The 17,600-nt window shown below is 39.9% G+C and overlaps 1 protein-coding gene across 10 annotated transcripts in view; it reads right to left on the bottom strand.

Moving 5' to 3' along the window:
- The window catches only part of VPS13D (vacuolar protein sorting 13 homolog D), a 256,101-nt gene that overhangs the window by 120,844 nt on the left and 117,657 nt on the right, over positions 1-17,600 (bottom strand). For all 10 annotated transcript variants that reach the window (XM_027060372.2, XM_027060377.2, XM_027060374.2 and 7 more), the window contains 5 exons: positions 13,745-13,875; positions 13,328-13,503; positions 4,834-4,957; positions 3,609-3,844; positions 227-335 (listed from right to left, as the gene is read on the bottom strand). In XM_027060372.2, coding sequence (XP_026916173.2) covers positions 227-335; positions 3,609-3,844; positions 4,834-4,957; positions 13,328-13,503; positions 13,745-13,875 — 776 coding nt within the window. The remainder of the gene's footprint in view (positions 1-226; positions 336-3,608; positions 3,845-4,833; positions 4,958-13,327; positions 13,504-13,744; positions 13,876-17,600) is intronic.

Raw genomic sequence — 17,600 nt, 5'->3', positions numbered from 1 at the left:
AGATAAGTTCTCCAAAAAGGGCATCGAAGATGAGAAGGGCTTGGAATTCCTGGAGCAGATGTCACAGGACAGGAGGAAGAACAGCAACTTGAGCAGGAGAGACCCCACATCCCACCCTGAGCAAGTCGTCCAGCCTGTGCATGAGGAGGGGCCAGACTGTATGACCGGAGGCCCCTCCACGGCTAACAGTCTCCCCTTCTAAACTCCAAATGCTAAGTGCTCTTACCTTCTTCTTTAAAATGACTCTCTGTGTCTTTGGTGAGACATCCAAGACCAGCTCTGCACAGGTGGTAGCCTTGCTGGAAGCCACAGGCCTTCCTGTCCCCTCCTGTAAACTGGAATTAAAACAGTCATACGTACATACGTGTATATACATATACTTGCACATATATACAAGTACTCAGAAGCAAATGCTTAAAACCTCATCTGTAAAGGGGAGACTTTTTTTCCATCACGAAAGAATGTCTAACCCAAGTTGCAGAAAGATCAGGTTATGTTTCCAGAGTCATTTGCCAGAAAACATACTAACATTTCCCCTCTCCTGATGATTCTAGTGCCTTACAATTCAGACATAAAAGAATGACTATATAGCTTCAGCACCCCCTCCTCCCAAATTAAGCCAGACATTCCAAGGGTCCAAGAATTAGCTCTACTTTTTGCCAGACAGAAGATCAGCATCACTGCATCCCTAAAGCTTGGCAATGAATCAGAAGTCCCTCTAGAATGAAAAGAAAACAAGGGGTTCATATTCACCTTCCTCCAACCCGATCGTGTCATATTTCTCTGTGGCTTAAGAATCGTAAGTTTTATGGAATGTTGCAGCCTACCAGACTTTGGGGTATTCTTTTTTTAAATATTTTTTAATGTTTATTTTTGAGAGAGAGAAACAGAGCGTGAGCGGGGGAGGAGCAGAGACAGGGAGACACAGGATCCAAAGCAGGCCCGAGCCATCAGCACAGAGCACGATGTTGGGACTCAAACTCACAAGCTGTGAGATCATGACCTGCGCCAAAGTCGTACACTTAACTGCCTGAGCCACCCAGGCGCCCCCCCCACTTTGAGGTATTTTGGTAAGATTTTATTTAGATTATTCTCCTGTTTCCACTAATCTCCATCATCAAAAAAGGGACCGATGAATTGGGAGTTAAAAACTAGTTTTCATAACCCAAAAAAAGCACACGTGACAAAAATAAAGACATAAATTAGATTTCAACAAAATTAAAAAACTTCTGACCTTCAAAGGACACCATCAAGAAAGTAAAAAGATCATCCAAAGAACAGGAGAGAAGATATGTGAAAATCCTATATCTGATACAGAATTTGTACCCATATTATATAAGGAACTCTTAAAGTTCAACAATAAAAAGGTGGAAAAAAAATTTAAAAATGAGAAAAGGATTTGAATAGACATTTCTCCAAAGATACACAAATGGCCTATTAGCAGAGGAAAAGATCCTCAACATCATCAGTTATTAAGGAAATGCAAATCAAAACCACACTGAGAAGTCATCACACACCCAGTAGGATGGCTACAATCAAAAAAATGTAAAATAGTGTTGCTGGGGGTGTGGAGAAGTCAGGGCCCTTGTATGTTGCTGGCGGGAACGTAAAACGATTCAGCTACTGTGGAAAATGGTATAGTAGTTCCTCAAAAGGTTAAAACATAGAAATACCACAGAACCCCGCAATTCCACTCCTACATATATACACAAAGGAATCAGAAACAATTACTTAAACCAATACATGCATAGGCACATTGATAGCAGCACAAAGGCCAACAACAGGAGACAACACAGATGTCCATCAACAGCTGAATGGACAACAGAGTGTGGTATGCCCATACAGTGGAGTATTACTTGGCCACAGTAAGAAGGAAATCCATGCTGCAATGTGAATGAACCTTGAAAATATTAATGCTAAGTGAAAGAAGCCAGATACAACAGGTCACATATTTATGAATCAATTTACATGAATTATCTGGAATAGGTCGATCCTTAGGGACAGAAAGTAGACTGGTGGTTGCCAAGGGCTGGGGGGAGAGGGTAATGGGGAGTAACTGCTTAATGGGTTCGGCGTTTCTTCCTGGAGGGATGAAAATGTTCTGGAACTAGACAGAGGCGGTAGCTGCACAACATCACGAATGCACTAAATGTCACTAATGGTTGATTCTTAAATGGTTAATTTTACGTTATGTGAATTTCATCTCAATTTAAAATAAAAACCAACAAAAACAAAAGTTGTCTCTTCCCCAGCATTTGTTCTCTCCCACAATGCAAAACCATAGTGTCTTATATACTCCAAAACATGGTTCAATCTCTCCTCACACCAAGATTCTCAGAACCTCCCTTTTTATCTGCCCCATATCTGTCCAACCCATTAAACTCCTAATCACCCATAAGGATTCTTCAGTTAAAGAGTGTAATAACTACTGGAATTGAACTTAAGAACGTAAAGAGAAAAACATGATTAACAACCGGATTAAGAACTGGCTTTTCAGGCACTAAAACCTTAAGCATGTCATGCTGTCAAGTGCCATAATCTTTCAAAAGAAACAAACAGGCTGGCTTAATTATAACAAAATAAACATCCCAGCACCATTATTTCCAAAGAGGACTGCAACAAACAAGGAAAAGAGTGGCTATTCTAAGTAAAGATGCCCATTCAATTCATTACTAGTGAAATCTGGACTCTAGGTAGATGAGAGGTACCGCCAGGCAGAGAGATTATTTTTGTGAGCCGCAGGCAGATAAAAAATACCATTCATAAGCAAAACTATTCAGAATTTTTGGAAAGGAATCTGACTTTAAGTGTCCTGTCCATCCGGTGATTTATATTTGTAAAATGCTCAAGATTTAGCTATTTTCCCTGGTTTTTCCACAGGTAAATCTTAAAATTGGCCCCATCACCAGCACAGAAATAATTGTATTTATATGTTGGTGAAATGACTACTTTTTGAAAGCCCAGTGTTTTGAATCTCTATGTGCCAATCTAACAACAGAATTAGAATAAACTTGCTATTCTTCACCTGAGTTTTCTAGATACAGCTAACCAGATGTCAGTGAAGATTATAATTCTAAGGCAACTGGAATTACTGTCAAGTTGAGCTACTTCGGTTGGCTATAGGTGATAAAATTAAGATAGACTCTAAGTGTCTGCTTAACCAGTATTCTCAATGGGAGAGGGGAGTCAAAACGATTTGAGTAATTATGATAAAGATTGGTCAGTTTCAAATGAGGAAAGACATAAAACAAACTTAAAACCAGCAGCAAGAAATTTAAAAAATGCATTAAAAATACCACCTTAAAAAAGAAGAACTGAGGATATTGTGAGACTAATATCTTAAGGTAGGAATGTTAAATACTAGAATGGATTATTGGGGAGATCATTAAAAAAAGAGCAGTCTTGCCTCTTTAGATAAATGTAATCTAGCCAGAAGACAAGGGTTTAGCCTAAGACCTCTCAAGATAGACCCTGAGCCCAGGATTTGGTAAAGAATGGAAGGAATCTTCCTCCATCCTTTGAGCCTCTTGAGAATTGCTTAAAATTTAAAACCAGTTACGAATTAGAGCCTTCTGCTTTATGAGAACAGTAACTGAACCCAGAATTACCCAGAGAATGTATATGTAGCAGCAATGTAAATGAAGTTTTCATAATAAAGCTGTCGGTTATCCTGGAAATCGTTCATGTTGCAGTTGAGCTCTGAGGAGCCTGCCCCTTTGACGGTCAGCGTGATAAAAGGAGGCAGGGTGGGTTCATCCCAGGCATAATCCAATGAAGTCATGGGCTTCACTTCAGTTCGGAGCCTGGGTTCAGCTACACCATGCTGAGTAAAGACAACTGGAACCTACGGTAAGGGCAGAGAGGATACAGAGGACTTTCATTCAGAGTGGTGTCACTAGAAAGTGAGTCAGTGCTTCCTAAATTTAAGTTCCAGACCCTTCCCAAACAAATCCTACATTGGGCATAACCACAATCACAAGGTCAATTCTCTTGTCTCTTCAAATGCCTTTCTCTTTATAAAAAAAAAAAAAAAAAATTATTTCTTTATTTATCTTGAGAGAAAGGTGGAGGGGCAGGGCCAGGGAGAGAGGGAAAGCATGAGTCCTGAGCAGGCTCTGCACTGTCAGCACGGAGCCCAAAGCAGAGCTCTAACTGAACCGTGAGATCATGACCTGAGCCAAAATCAGGAATCGACGCTTAACCTACTGAGCCACCCAGGCGCCCCTTCAAATGCTTTTCTAGTCATCTTTCAAACTGCAACGAGCCCAACAATTAAAGGACACAGACCATCTCTTCTACCCTCACCCCTCGTGATACGCTCTGAACCCAGAAAGGAATAAAAATTCTAGAATTTGGCTATGGGAAGTCACATATTATAAGAGGTTATTATTCAAAGGCATTATTTAAAATGGTATCTTCTTTCCATCTTGGCTTTACTTGGAAGATTTATAGAAATGCTCACTGTAACTAAGCAGTAGTAAAAATGCCCATTCCCATTATCACTGGACTGTCTGATTCCAATTCCTCTCTGTCTGTATGGAATGTCTACAGAGGGTACATGTCCACCAAACAATACAGTCAAAATGATTGGGGGTGGGGGTGGAGGTGGCTCTGAGAAGTCACTTCTGGACAAGTCTGCCCAGCAATCAAAACAACCAGCAGAAACCACCTCCAGAAGGTAAGGATGTCTAGGGTTATCCAGTTGAGGAGATCCCCACATAGGTTTTTTTAAACCCAAGTTTAAAATGTATGTCATCATTATCTTCAAGGCGCTACAAACTCCACCTTCCCGCAAGTGAAACAGCCAAACTGGCTCACCACCCTGCTCGATACCTTAGAGAAGTTGTCAATTCGGAAAGGAGGGGGTAACTGGTCCGTGTCACTAAATGAGATCCTGTAGGTAGCTCCTCGAAGAGTAATTTCCACACGCAGGAAGAAGCATTTTCCCAGAGTATCTCTGCAGAAAAAGGAAAGAAAGAGACTGCACAACATGGAAGAAACAAGTTACAGTTCACTTTCTTACACTTCTCACAATCCTGATATTGCCTGGACTTCAACTAATACCAGTGTGTGCTCTTCCATCACATTAAAAAGGTAGAAATTGACAGTGTAATCACACAGAATAATAAAAAAGAATTCATTCAAGCAACTTCTGTACGGCAGTTTGTCACTCTACAATAAGATCTACATATTTTACTTAGTGGATATGTTTTGGGTAGTAGTGCCAGCCTAGCAAATGAGTAAAAATTGGTTGAACTCCATAAAATTGTTGATATTAGATTGCTCTGATATAAAAAAAAGAGCAATTTCACATAGTTCAAACTAATATATTGATGTTATTGATAACCAAGGTTTTCACTATAGGATGAGGGAAGAAGGTGAGGAGAATCCACCAGTAGTTACCAGCAAATAAATATGATTTGTTATATATATGTACATGTATATGTGTATCTGTATTTAAATATAGATAGTTCACTTGAGAGAACGAAGAAGCTCTATCTTACAAATGAATATCAGCTAATAAACACCGAAGAAATGACAGAATTAGAAAAATCACCATTTTGCAACCACCAATGAAATCACTGATTCAGGTAAGAACCATCAGACCACTGAGTGAAAGATTTTGGGGGAAAATACAGTCTCAAATTATTCCCCCAATGGCTTACTATTGTTTACAAAGAAGTAAAGGTAACTTTACAATAGAGACACCTGGTGGACACCATCCTAATCATATGATGACTGAATTTAGCAACATCAGTAAAGGGAGCAACAGACATCACAGGCTTCCTACTGACGCAACGAGAAACACACACCACAACATAGGTAGTATTCTTACCAAAAAAGGTTCAATTAAATCTATGTATAGGAAACTGTCAGAAAAATCCAGAAAACATACAGGGTAACAGAATGGATAATTAAACAAGATCCATCTATATGTTGTTTACAAGATACCCATAGTAGACCTAAAGACACCTTCAGATTGAAAGTCAGGGGATGGAGACCCATCTGTCATAGTAATGGAAGCCAAAAGAAAGTCGGAGTAGCCATACTTATATCAGACAATCTAGATTTTAAAATAAAGACTATAACAAGAGATGAAGAAGGGTATTATATCATAAGTAAGGGGTCTAGCCACCAAGAAGAGCTAACAATTATAAATATTTATGCTCCCAATGTGAGAGCAAATATATATATACACACAAATATATACACACACATACGTATATATACATATATATACATACACACACACACACATAGTGAAATTCATTGATAATAATACCATAACAGTAGGGGACTTCAACACCCCACTTAGAGCAATGGACAGATCTTCTAAACAGAAAATCAACAAGGAAACAATGGCCTTGAATGACACACTGGACTGGATGGACTTTACAGATATATTCAGAACATTTCATCCTAAAGCAGCAGAATACACATTCTTCTCGAGTGCACACGGAACATTCCCCAGGAGAGATCGCATACTGGGTCAAAAATGAGTCCTCAACAAGTTCAAAAAGATTGAGATTGTACCATGCATATTTTCAGACAACAATGCTATGAAACTCGAAATCAACCACAAGAAAAAATTTGGAAAGACAACAGAAACTTGGAAACTAAAGAACATCCCTGTAAAGAATGAGTAGGTTAACCAAGAAGTTAAAGAGGAAATTAAAAAGTACATGGAAGCCAGTGAAAATGATAACACCACAGCCCAAAACCTCTGCGATGCAGCAAAGGTAGTCATAAGAGGGAAGTATGTAACAATCCAGGCCTTCCTAAAGAAGGCAGAAAAGTCTCAGATACACAACCTAACTTTACACCTTAAAGAGCTGGAAAAAGAACAGCAAATAAAACCCAAGCCAGCAGAACATGGGAAATAATAAAGATTAGAGTGGAAATCAATGCTAACAAAATTTAAAAAACAGTAGAACAGATCAATGAAACCAGGAGCTGGTTCCTCGAAAGAATTAACAAAACTGATAAACCCCTAGCCAATCTGATCAAAAAGAAAAAGGAAAGGACCCAAATAAATAAAATCAAGAATGAAAGCAATCACAACCCACACTGCAGAGATACAAACAATACTAAGAGAATATTATGAGCAATTATATGCCAACAAATTGGGCAAACTAGAAGAAATGGACAAATTCCTAGAAACATATCAACTACTAAAACTGAAACAGGAATAAATAGAAAATTTGCACATACCCATAATCAGTAAAGAAACTGAATCAGTAATCAAAAATCTCCCAAAAAAACAAGAGTCCAGGGCTGGATGGCTTTCCAGGGGAATTCTACCAAACATTTAAAAAAGGGTTAACTACTATTATTTTGAAGCTGTTCCAAAAAGTAGAAATGGAAGGAAAACTTCCAAACTCATTCTACGAGGCCAGCATTTCCTTGATTCCAAAACCAGACAGAGTCCACTAAAAAGGAGAACTACAGACCAATTTTCCTGATGACTGTGTATGCAAAAATTCTCAACAAGATTCTCAACAAATCTCAAAAATAGCTCAACAAGATACTAGCCAACCAGATCCAACAATGCATTAAAAGAATTATTCACCATGATCAAGTGGGATTTGTACCTGGAATGCAGGGCTGATTTAATATACACAAATCAATCAATGTGATACATCACATTAATAAAAGAAAGGACAAGAACCACACGATCCTCTCACACAGAGAAACATTTGACAAAATACAGCATCCTTTCTTGATAAAACCCTTCAAGAAAATACAGATAGAAGGATCATACCTCAAGATCATAAAAGCCATATACAAAAGACCCACCGCTAATATCATCCTTAAAGGGGAAAAACTGAGAGCCTTCCCCCTAAGGTCAGGCACACGACAGGGATGTCCACTGTCACCACTGTATCTCAACATAGTATTGAAGTCCTAGATGCAATCAGTCAACACAAAGGAATAAAAGGCATCTAAACTGGCAAGGAGGAAGTCAAACTTTCACTCTTCGCAGACAACCCAAAATATTCTACCAAAAAACTGCTAAAACTGATTCATGAATTCAGCAAAGTCACAGGATATAAAACCAATGCACAGAAATTGGCTACATTTCTATACACCAACAGTGAAGCAGCAGAAAGGGAAATCAAGTAATTGATCCCATTTACAATTGCAACAAAACCCAAAAATACTTAGTAATAAACCTAACCAAAGAGGTGAAAAACCTGTACACTGAAACCTACAGAAAGCTTATGAAAGAAATTGAAGACGACACACAAAAAATGGAAAAACATTCCATGCTCATGGACTGAAGAACCAATATTGTCAAAATGTCAATACTACCCAAAGCAATCTACGTGTTCAATGCACTCTCTATCAAAATAACACCAGCATTCTTCACAGACCCAGAACAAACAATCCCAAAATTTGTATGGAACCAGAAAAGACCCCAAATAGCCAAAGCAATCCTGAAAAGGAAAGCCAAAGCTGACAGTATCACAATCCTGGACTTCAAGATGTATTACAAAGAGGTAATCACTAAGACAGTAGGTACTGGCACAAAAACAGACACTCAGATCAATGGAAAAGAATAGAGAACCCAGCAATGGACCCACAAACATATGGCCAACAAATCTTTGACAAAGCAGGAAAGAATATCCAATGAAATAAAGATAGTCTCTTCGGCAAATGGTGTTGGGAAGACTGGACAGCGACATGCAGAAAAATGAACCTGGACCACTTTCTTACACCATACATGAAAATAAACTCAAAATGGATGAAAGACCTAAATGTAAGACAGGAAGCCATCAAAATCCCAGAGGAGACAGCAGGTCAACCTCTTTGACCTCGGCCGCAGCAACTTCTTATTCAACATGTCTCCAGAGGGAAGGGAAACAAAAGCAAAAATGAACTATTGGGACCTCATCAAGATAAAAAGCTTCTGCACGGTGAAGGAAACAATCAGCAAAACTAAAAGGCAACCTGTGGAATGGGAGAAGGTATTTGCAAGTGATATATCAGATAAAGGGTCAGTATCCAAAATCTATAGAGAACTTAATCAAACTCAACACCCAAAAAACAAATAATACAGTGAAGAAATGGGCAAAAGAGATGAACAGACACTTTCCCAAAGAAGACATCCAAATGGCTAACAGACACATGAAAAAATGCTCAAAATAACTCATCATCAGGGAAATACAAACCAAAACCACAATGAGATACCTCCTCACACCAGTCAAAATGACTAAAATTAACAATTCAGGCAATGACAGATGCTGGCGAGGATGCAGAGAAAGAGGATCTTTTTTGCATTGCTGGCAGGAATGCAAACTGGTACAGCCACTATGGAAAACAGTATGGAGGTTCCTCAAAAAATTAAAAATAGAACTACCCTAAGACCCAGCAATTGCACTATTAGGTATTTATCCAAAGGACACAGGTGTGCTGTTTCAAAGGGGCACATACACCCCAATGTTTATAGCAGCGCTACTGACAATAGCCAAAGTATGGAAAGAGCCCAAATGTCCATCAACAGATGAGTGGATAAAGAAGATATATAGATATGTATATAGATATATATATGTGTATATACATACACACACACACACACACACACACACACACACACACAATTGCTAAGTATTACTTAGCAATCAAAAAGAACGAAATCTTGCCATTTGCAACACTGTGGATGGAACTAGAGTGTATTATGCTAAGCGAAATTAAAGAAAGGCAAACAACATATGACTTCACTCATATGTGGAATTTAAGATACAAAACAGATGAACATAAGGAAAGGGAAGCAAAAATAATATAATAACAGGGAGAGGGACAAAATATAAGAGACTCTTAAATACAGAGAACAAACAGGGTAGCTGGAGGGGTTGTGGGTGGAGGGATGGGCTAAATGGGTGCTGGGCATTAAGGAAGACACTTGTTGAGATGAGCTCTGGGTATTATATGTAGGGCATGAATCACTGCTTTCTACTCCTGAAATCATTATTGCACTATACGCTACTTGGATGTAAATTAAAAAATAAATATATTATTAAAAAAAAAGGAAAAGAAAAATTCAGAAAAGAGAACATTCTATAAGAAACTGGCTTGGAATCTTTAAAATTTTCTTTTTTTTTTTTAATATGAAATTTATTGTCAAATTGGTTTCCATACAACACCCAGTGCTCATCCCAAAAGATGCCCTCCTCAATGTCCATCACCCACCCCCCCACCCCCCATCAACCCTCAGTTTGTTCTCAGTTTTTAAGAGTCTCTTATGCTTTCAATGTCAATAAAGACCAAAAAAGGAAAAGTAGGACTACTGTAGATTAAAGTGGATGAGATATGTCTGCCAAATAAAATGCATGACCTCTGACTGAATCCTAGATCAAGGCAAAGGGAGTTACGCTATGAAGGGTATTTCAAAAGACTATTTATCAGGGCCACCTGCTAGCTCAGTCAGTAGAGCATGTTAACTCTTGATTTTGGGGTTGCGAGTTTGAGCATGTTAGGTGTAGAGATTACTTAAAAAAAAAACAAACAACTATCAGGGGCACCTAGGTGGCTCAGCTGGTTGAGCATCCAACTTTGGCTCAGGTCGTGATCTCACATGTGAGTTTGAGCCCTCATCGGGGTTTTAGCTGTTAACACAGAGCCCGCTTTGGATCCTCTGTCCTCTCTCTCTGCCCCTCCCCAACTCTCTCAAAATAAATAAATAAACTTATATTAAGTTTATTCAGTGTGTAATGTTAGTATATTTATTTAGAAAAATGTCCCTGTATTTTTTTTTTAATGTCTATTTTTGAGGGAGAGAGAGACAGTGTGAGCAGGGGAGGAACAGAGAGAGAGGGAGACACAGAATTCAAAGTGGGCTCCAGGCTCCCAGCTGTCAGCACAGAGCCCGATGCGGGGCTTGAACTCACGAACCGTGAGATCAAGACCTAAGCCAAAGTCAGGCACTTAACCTACTGAGCCACTCAGGTACCCCAAAATGTCCTTGTCTTTAGGTAGATAAACTATAAGTTTTTATGGCTAAACTAACAGGGTGACTTCAATTTACATTCAAATGGCTCAGAGAAAAAGTGTGTACGTGTACATGCATGGAGACAAAGCAGGATACAGCAAAGTGCTGACGTGTAGTTAATCCAAGTGAAAGATAAAGGGGTGTTCTTTGCACTACCTGTAAGTTTTCTGTAGGTTTAAACTGTTTCAAAATGAAATCATAGGGAAAGGAAAAGAAACAGAGGGTCTTTGCTCAGTATCTTAGGACTGTGTACTAGAACCCCTCCGAAGGGTTAACAAACGTATACAAGCCACCTTCGTTCCCCACATCCACACCTTTTCTTTCCTTCCTTAGTCACGAGCAACTTTTGCTCAATTCTAAATTGGCTTCCTCTTCTCACACAACATTTCTAGGTGCCCTCCACCCAAGCAGTATATAAACCCCTGGTGGTTTTAGCTACAGAACCAACTCCTCACCTCCCCGCCCGCCATTAAGTCTTGTGGGGATACAGGATACTAGCAGACTAGCTTCTGGGTGGAGCAGGGGTAAGCACACCGGCCCCCTAACCACTTGGCTCCCTCAGCCCCTGAAGTCACCTCCTTAACCACCCCCGACAACTCCTAGGAACACAGCTTGAAAACCCCTTTACCAGACGCAGTGAACTCTAATAAGGGCCAGAGCAAAAGGAAACTAAGAAGGGCACACCACTGACCGCAAAGAAAAAAACAAAAAAACCCTCAAATAATACATGTTTTAAAAAGTCAATATAGATATTATTTTGCATCATCTCTTTTTATATCAGCCATGTTTCTGTTCCCTTATAATGATGTTCTCAATGCAGAACTAACCATGAAGTATAAAAGCTTACATTATGCTTTTAAATGCATCAAAATAGCAATGATTTCAGGGTCTTTAGCCTCAAAAGCATTTGATGAAAGAAATTAAACAGAATGGGGCACCTGAGGGGCTCAGTCAGGTAAGCATCTGACTCCTGATTTCGGCTCAGGTCATGATCTCACAGTTCGTGAGTTGAGTCCCGCATTGGGCTGTGCGCTGGCAGCACAAAGCCTGCTTGGGATTCTCTCTCTGTGCCCCTCGCCCCCCCCACCCCCGCCAATCCCACATGTGCGTGCCCTCTCTCTTAAAATAAATAAACTTAAAAAAAAAAAAAAAGAAATTGAAGAGGACACAAATAAATGGAATAGCATTCCACATGTACAAATCCAACTTAATATTGTTCATATGAAAATGGGGCCCCAAGTGGATCTACAGATTCAATATACTCCCTACCAAAATCCTAAGTGATTTTTTTTCCAGAAGAGAAAATTTTACCGTGAAATTCTGATAGAATCTCAAGGAATTCCAAACGGCCAAAATAATCTTAAAAAAGAACAAAGGTGAGGGGCTCCTGGGTAGATCAATCAGTTGGGAGGCCGACTTCAGCTCAGGTCATGAGCTCATGGTTCATGAGTTCGAGCCCCACATAGGGCTCTGTGCTGACAGCTCAGAGCCTGGAGCCTGCTTTGGATTCTGTGCGTGTGTGTGTCTCTCTCTCTGCCCCTCTCCCCTCTCTCTCTCTCAAAAATGAATAAACATTTTAAAAAATTTTAGAAAATGGGGCACCGGGGTGGCTCAGTCGGTTGAGCGTCTGACTTTGGCTCAGGTCGTGATCTCACAGCTCGTGAGTTCGAGCCCTGTGTCGGGCTCTGTGCTGACAGCTCAGAGCCTGGAGCCTGCTTCGGATTCTGTGTCTCCCTCTCTCTCTGTCCCTAACCCACTTGGATTCTGTCTCTCTCTCAAAAATAAATAAACATTAAAAAAAAAATTAAAAATTAAAAAAATTTTAAAAACATCTGATAAAAACAGAAAGAAAAAATTCATCCTGTGGTAGCTGAGGCTAAATTTGTTGATTTTTCTTAATAAGGACCTGAGGGTCACTGGGTTGGGCAAGAAAGGCCAGATGATTTACTAAAATACCACCAAGTGAGACAAGAGTATACACAGTGTGCAAGAATACACAAAACCATCTATCAACAATGTTAGCATCTAAGTGCAGACACAATTCTCAGAGTTGCAGGCAATCACGAGCTCAGCACTACCCATTGGATTTATAACCTCAGACCATAGCAACTGCACAATGGTCAAAACTGTCAACATGCCTTTAATTCATTCCATCAAAACATTCGGTCACACTTACTTGGTCACCACAAGTTTTAAGAACTAAGAGCCAGAAACATAACCACCCATTTCATAAAGGGCAGTATTACTATTTACTTCGTAGATATTTCAAATTTATATGATACATTACTGCACCTGAAAGAAGACTACGTTTTGTCTAAATACAGTGTCTGAATTTACCTCATGTTGATATGAAAAGAATTATTCTTATTGACTTCAAACCCTCCAGACCAAATACAATTGGGAACATCCATCAATCTGACACACAAGAGCTGATCATAATCATTCCGAGGCCAATGGAACACCACGCTGGAACCAGGAAGGGTGGAAATGTAACCTTCAGGATTGGCTGTTCCCTAAAATATAAAGGATCACTGTCTTTAGTCAACAAATACAAGTCAAGACAGTAAATGTTTGCTGAGTAACTGCCTAGTCTGGGCCTTGCTCTCTACCATGAGCTACTTAGGGTACCAAAGGCATAAAATGGTTATTCACATCACAAAACTTAACAGTGTTGATGGGGAGATAAATCCTGGCATTAAAACCCACTGTACTATTAAATAAACACTGGTCATTCTTCAAAAGTAAACGACTTACCTGTCCTCTGGCAAATTCCCTCTGTGCAAATGCAAGCTTGTGAGATGATTTATTATCTAACAGGTACCGGGGGGCAAAGATGACCATACAGGTGTCAATATATCGACCTCGGCCTTTCTTGACATCAATACCTACAAATAATAAGAACCACTTCCATGAATTCATCAGAAGACAGAAAATCCATGGTCCAACAAAAAACAATAGGCTTCACAATTACTTAGTTTCTCTGAGAAAATAATTATGTCACCCAGAGCCTCTATGAAACCTTCCAAGAATGGAATGAAATCAATAAGTACACTCAAAGTATTATTCTTCATGCCCCCTCAGGTCTTGAAAAGTCTCAGTGGTGATACCAATGCTGTTGTAATTCCTGGTTTCTCCCTAAAGGGTGCACCATCACAACAGCAACTAAGGCACGCAGGTGTTTAGCCACAGATACCTATGGTCTCCGTTGATGAAGTGGACTACTAAGATAGTTTATGTAATACACTTCTGTTTACATCTGAAACACAAAATTTCCTCCTTGAGAACTTGCTCCTTTTACATGATATTGCAGAAATTTCAGATTACTTAACTGGATCCTGCACGGCCCTGAATGCAGAGGACTCTTCTCTAGTACTTTCTTTTAGCTCGCTGCCCAAGAACCCAGCTGGGACATAAAGTTAAATATCATAGGATATACTCATTCACAAGCTGAACGATTCCAGCACCTACCATGTACTGAAAAAATAGAACAGCAAACAAAACACGTGCCAAGAAAACCAAGTCATAATCAATCAGATGGAAATCTCAAAACATTGGATTCCAAAGGAAGAAAGAAGGGAAACAGCATGGAATTATCTTAAAAACTCTGATGACAATTTTAAAAACTACAAAACTCAGTGGGATAAGTTATTCATTCATTCAGACAACAAATAGAGCAACTATATTCAAGGTACTAGGGTTACACAGTGATAGCAATGTTTACAGCTAGAAATAATTTTAAAAAATAATATTTATTGAAACTTTTTTTAAGTAGGCGCCATGTTCATGTGGAGCCCAACATGGTGCTTGAACTCACGACCCTGAGATCAAGACCTGAGCTGAGATCAAGTCGGATGCTTTAACCGGTTGACTGAGCCGCCCAGGCACCTGTTTATTGAACTCTTAATGTATGCTATGTTTCTACCAAAGGCCCTACGTTTAATTCTCATAACATGTCATGAGTCAGTATTTTCACTTTTCACTTTCTAGATGAGGAAACTAAGGCATACAGGAAGCTAGGCAACTTGGACGAGGTCAGACAGCCAGTAAGTGGCACAGCTGGGTTCAAACCCAGGCACACTGCCTCAGGAGCCCTGCTCACATTCTGATGAGACATACATAAGGACCGTAGTCAGCAGTTAACAAGTGTTAAGAACCATAAAAAAGGAAGAGATCTTAGGACAGGACAACTAGGTTCCCTGAATGTCCCAACATAACCCCAAATAGAAATATTCCAGTCTGTTAACTCCATAATTCACCCGTACTGGCTTGAAAAACCTGGTGTTGCTTTAACCTAAGGCTTCAAACTACCTAAAAGACTGAGCAAATCACAAAAACAAAGAGAGTCTGAAATTCTGTATCTAAGAAATGCTGAGTAATACTTAAACAGGGAGATATACCCTATCGTTTTTTTTTTTCTGTAACAGGCAGAAAAGCATTGTCAGAAATCTATATTGATAGCTAGCTGATCTCAACCACTACAAAGTCTGCCCACAACAAATATATTCTTTTTTTTTTCTTCTTTAAGTAGGCTTTACACCTAGCATGAAGCCCAACGCAGGCTTGAACTCAGGACTGTGAGATCAAGACCTAAGCTGAGATCAAGAGTCAGACCCTCAACAGACTGAGCCACTCAGGCACCCCAGGATATGTTTAATTTGATATTATAAAAAAAAGACTACTGTATCAATGCCCAATTTTTGGAAAAAAGCAGGCTTTTTGTTTCCTTTTTCATCTTAGATAGCCTTGGCAACCCCCCAATAAATATCTTTATCTGATAAGATAAAAATGTACAAAATCCTTCTTTTTGGAGGCACATATAAGGCTAACTGGCAAGGTCCTCCCAGGCTCTTTATCTTGGGACTTTGCTTTTAACTATTCCTGACAGGGAGCTAGCTATCTATCCAATTCTTCAAAAATATTCAAGCGAGAGATTCCACAAATTTCCATGATAATACATGCCAAGATCTCATGACGCTAGGAATTACAAAGTCCTATCCTACCCCTTCTATTCCTTTCTTTGGTGTAACAACAAAATTCATATCACAGTATTGTTCCAAAAAACATACGCAATGACTTTTAATAAGCACTCCTCGCATAAAAGTTTCTACGTGTGCTCACTGCGTATTTCTGACTGGAGACTTATGTCTCCGCAGGAACTCTGTGGTCCCTTAGTGCCAGCCGCGTCAGAAGGGCACAACTTCCATTCCTCCCTCAACCTCCCTTCTGGCAGCTTCTAGCCAACCTCTGGTATCTTTCTTTAGGAACTGTGTCAAGGGCAAGATATCCCAGTAGACAGTCAAACACAGCATGAAGCAGCCTTTGCTTATTCAAGAGAGGAGCAAACAGATGCAAAGACAAAGGACAGAAAATGATCCTCAGCCAACACACACACACACACGCACAAACACACACACACTTTAAAAAAAAAAAAGGAAAGAAAGAAGGAAGGAAGGAGAGGGAAGAGGGACGGGAAGAGGGAAGGGAAGAGGGAAGGGAAGAGGGAAGGGAGGAGGGAAGGGATGTGGGAAGGGAGGAGGGAAAGGGGAAGGGAAAGGAAGGGAAAGGAAGGGAAGGGTCCCCAGCTGGAGGATCACAGAAAGTTTATTTCTTCTACTAAAAATCTTAATACCAACCTTAAAGAAGACAGTTTCCATATCAAGGGAGAATGCATATAAATTCATGTTCCAAAAACAGAAGAAGGAAGCTGGACTTGGAAGAGACCCTTGCTAACATGCCCTCAAACAAATATACCCTTTGACCCTCCATGGGATTCAGGGTAAACAGCTTCATACCACCTTAGTTCTTCCTTCTATAAAGTGACTATATCTACACCGTCCAATTCCAGCTGCCATTGATCATGAACGGCTACTTAAATCCATTAAGTACAACGAAAGATTCAATTTCTTGGTCACACTTACCGCGTTTCTTAGCAATGTACTCTCGCGCGCGTGCTTGGTGGCCACCTGTGGCTAGCACTGCAGGGCTGGACAGTGTGAAATGGAGCACTGCCATCATTGCAGAGAGTTCAATGGGCAGCACAGTTCTAGATGGTTTTCCAACATCCAACACTCAACAGAGCTTTGAGATGTTTGGAAATTATGTACTAAAGGAAGGGTACGCTGCTAACATATTCAACCCGAGACATATTTAAATCAAGCTTAACTCTTCAGAAAATCTTTGGAGTTGAGCATTCCTGATGGCTAGGAGGCATACAGACCAGTGTTCCCCGCTTCCCTCCCCACTCTCCACCTCCGCAGGCTAAGCTACTTTACGGGCTTCTAATTACTATAACTGCTAAGTGCATTTTATTATATTTTCTGCTTCAAATGCATACACCCCAATTAGAATCCTACTTCTGACCCAGACTTGCCCTTTGCGTCTGGGCAAGTCACTTAACCTCTCTGCTTCAGTTTCAAGGTGAACAATGCTTCTTGCCCTCTGAGGGTTTGCAAGTTTTAATGAATGCGTGGGAAATGGTTGGAGGATGAAAAGCATTCTAAGTGTTCCTATTATTCCCATGAAAAACAAGGATTCAAGCCAAACTGATACTTTCCTAACACAGGTGAGTCTGAAATTAAACAGAGCCCCAGACCTCAAAAGGGCAGTGTTT

The sequence above is a fragment of the Acinonyx jubatus genome, chromosome C1, assembly GCF_027475565.1.
Source record: "Acinonyx jubatus isolate Ajub_Pintada_27869175 chromosome C1, VMU_Ajub_asm_v1.0, whole genome shotgun sequence".
Classification (NCBI taxonomy): Eukaryota; Metazoa; Chordata; class Mammalia; order Carnivora; family Felidae; genus Acinonyx; species Acinonyx jubatus.
This window is presented reverse-complemented; position numbering and strand designations above follow the sequence as displayed.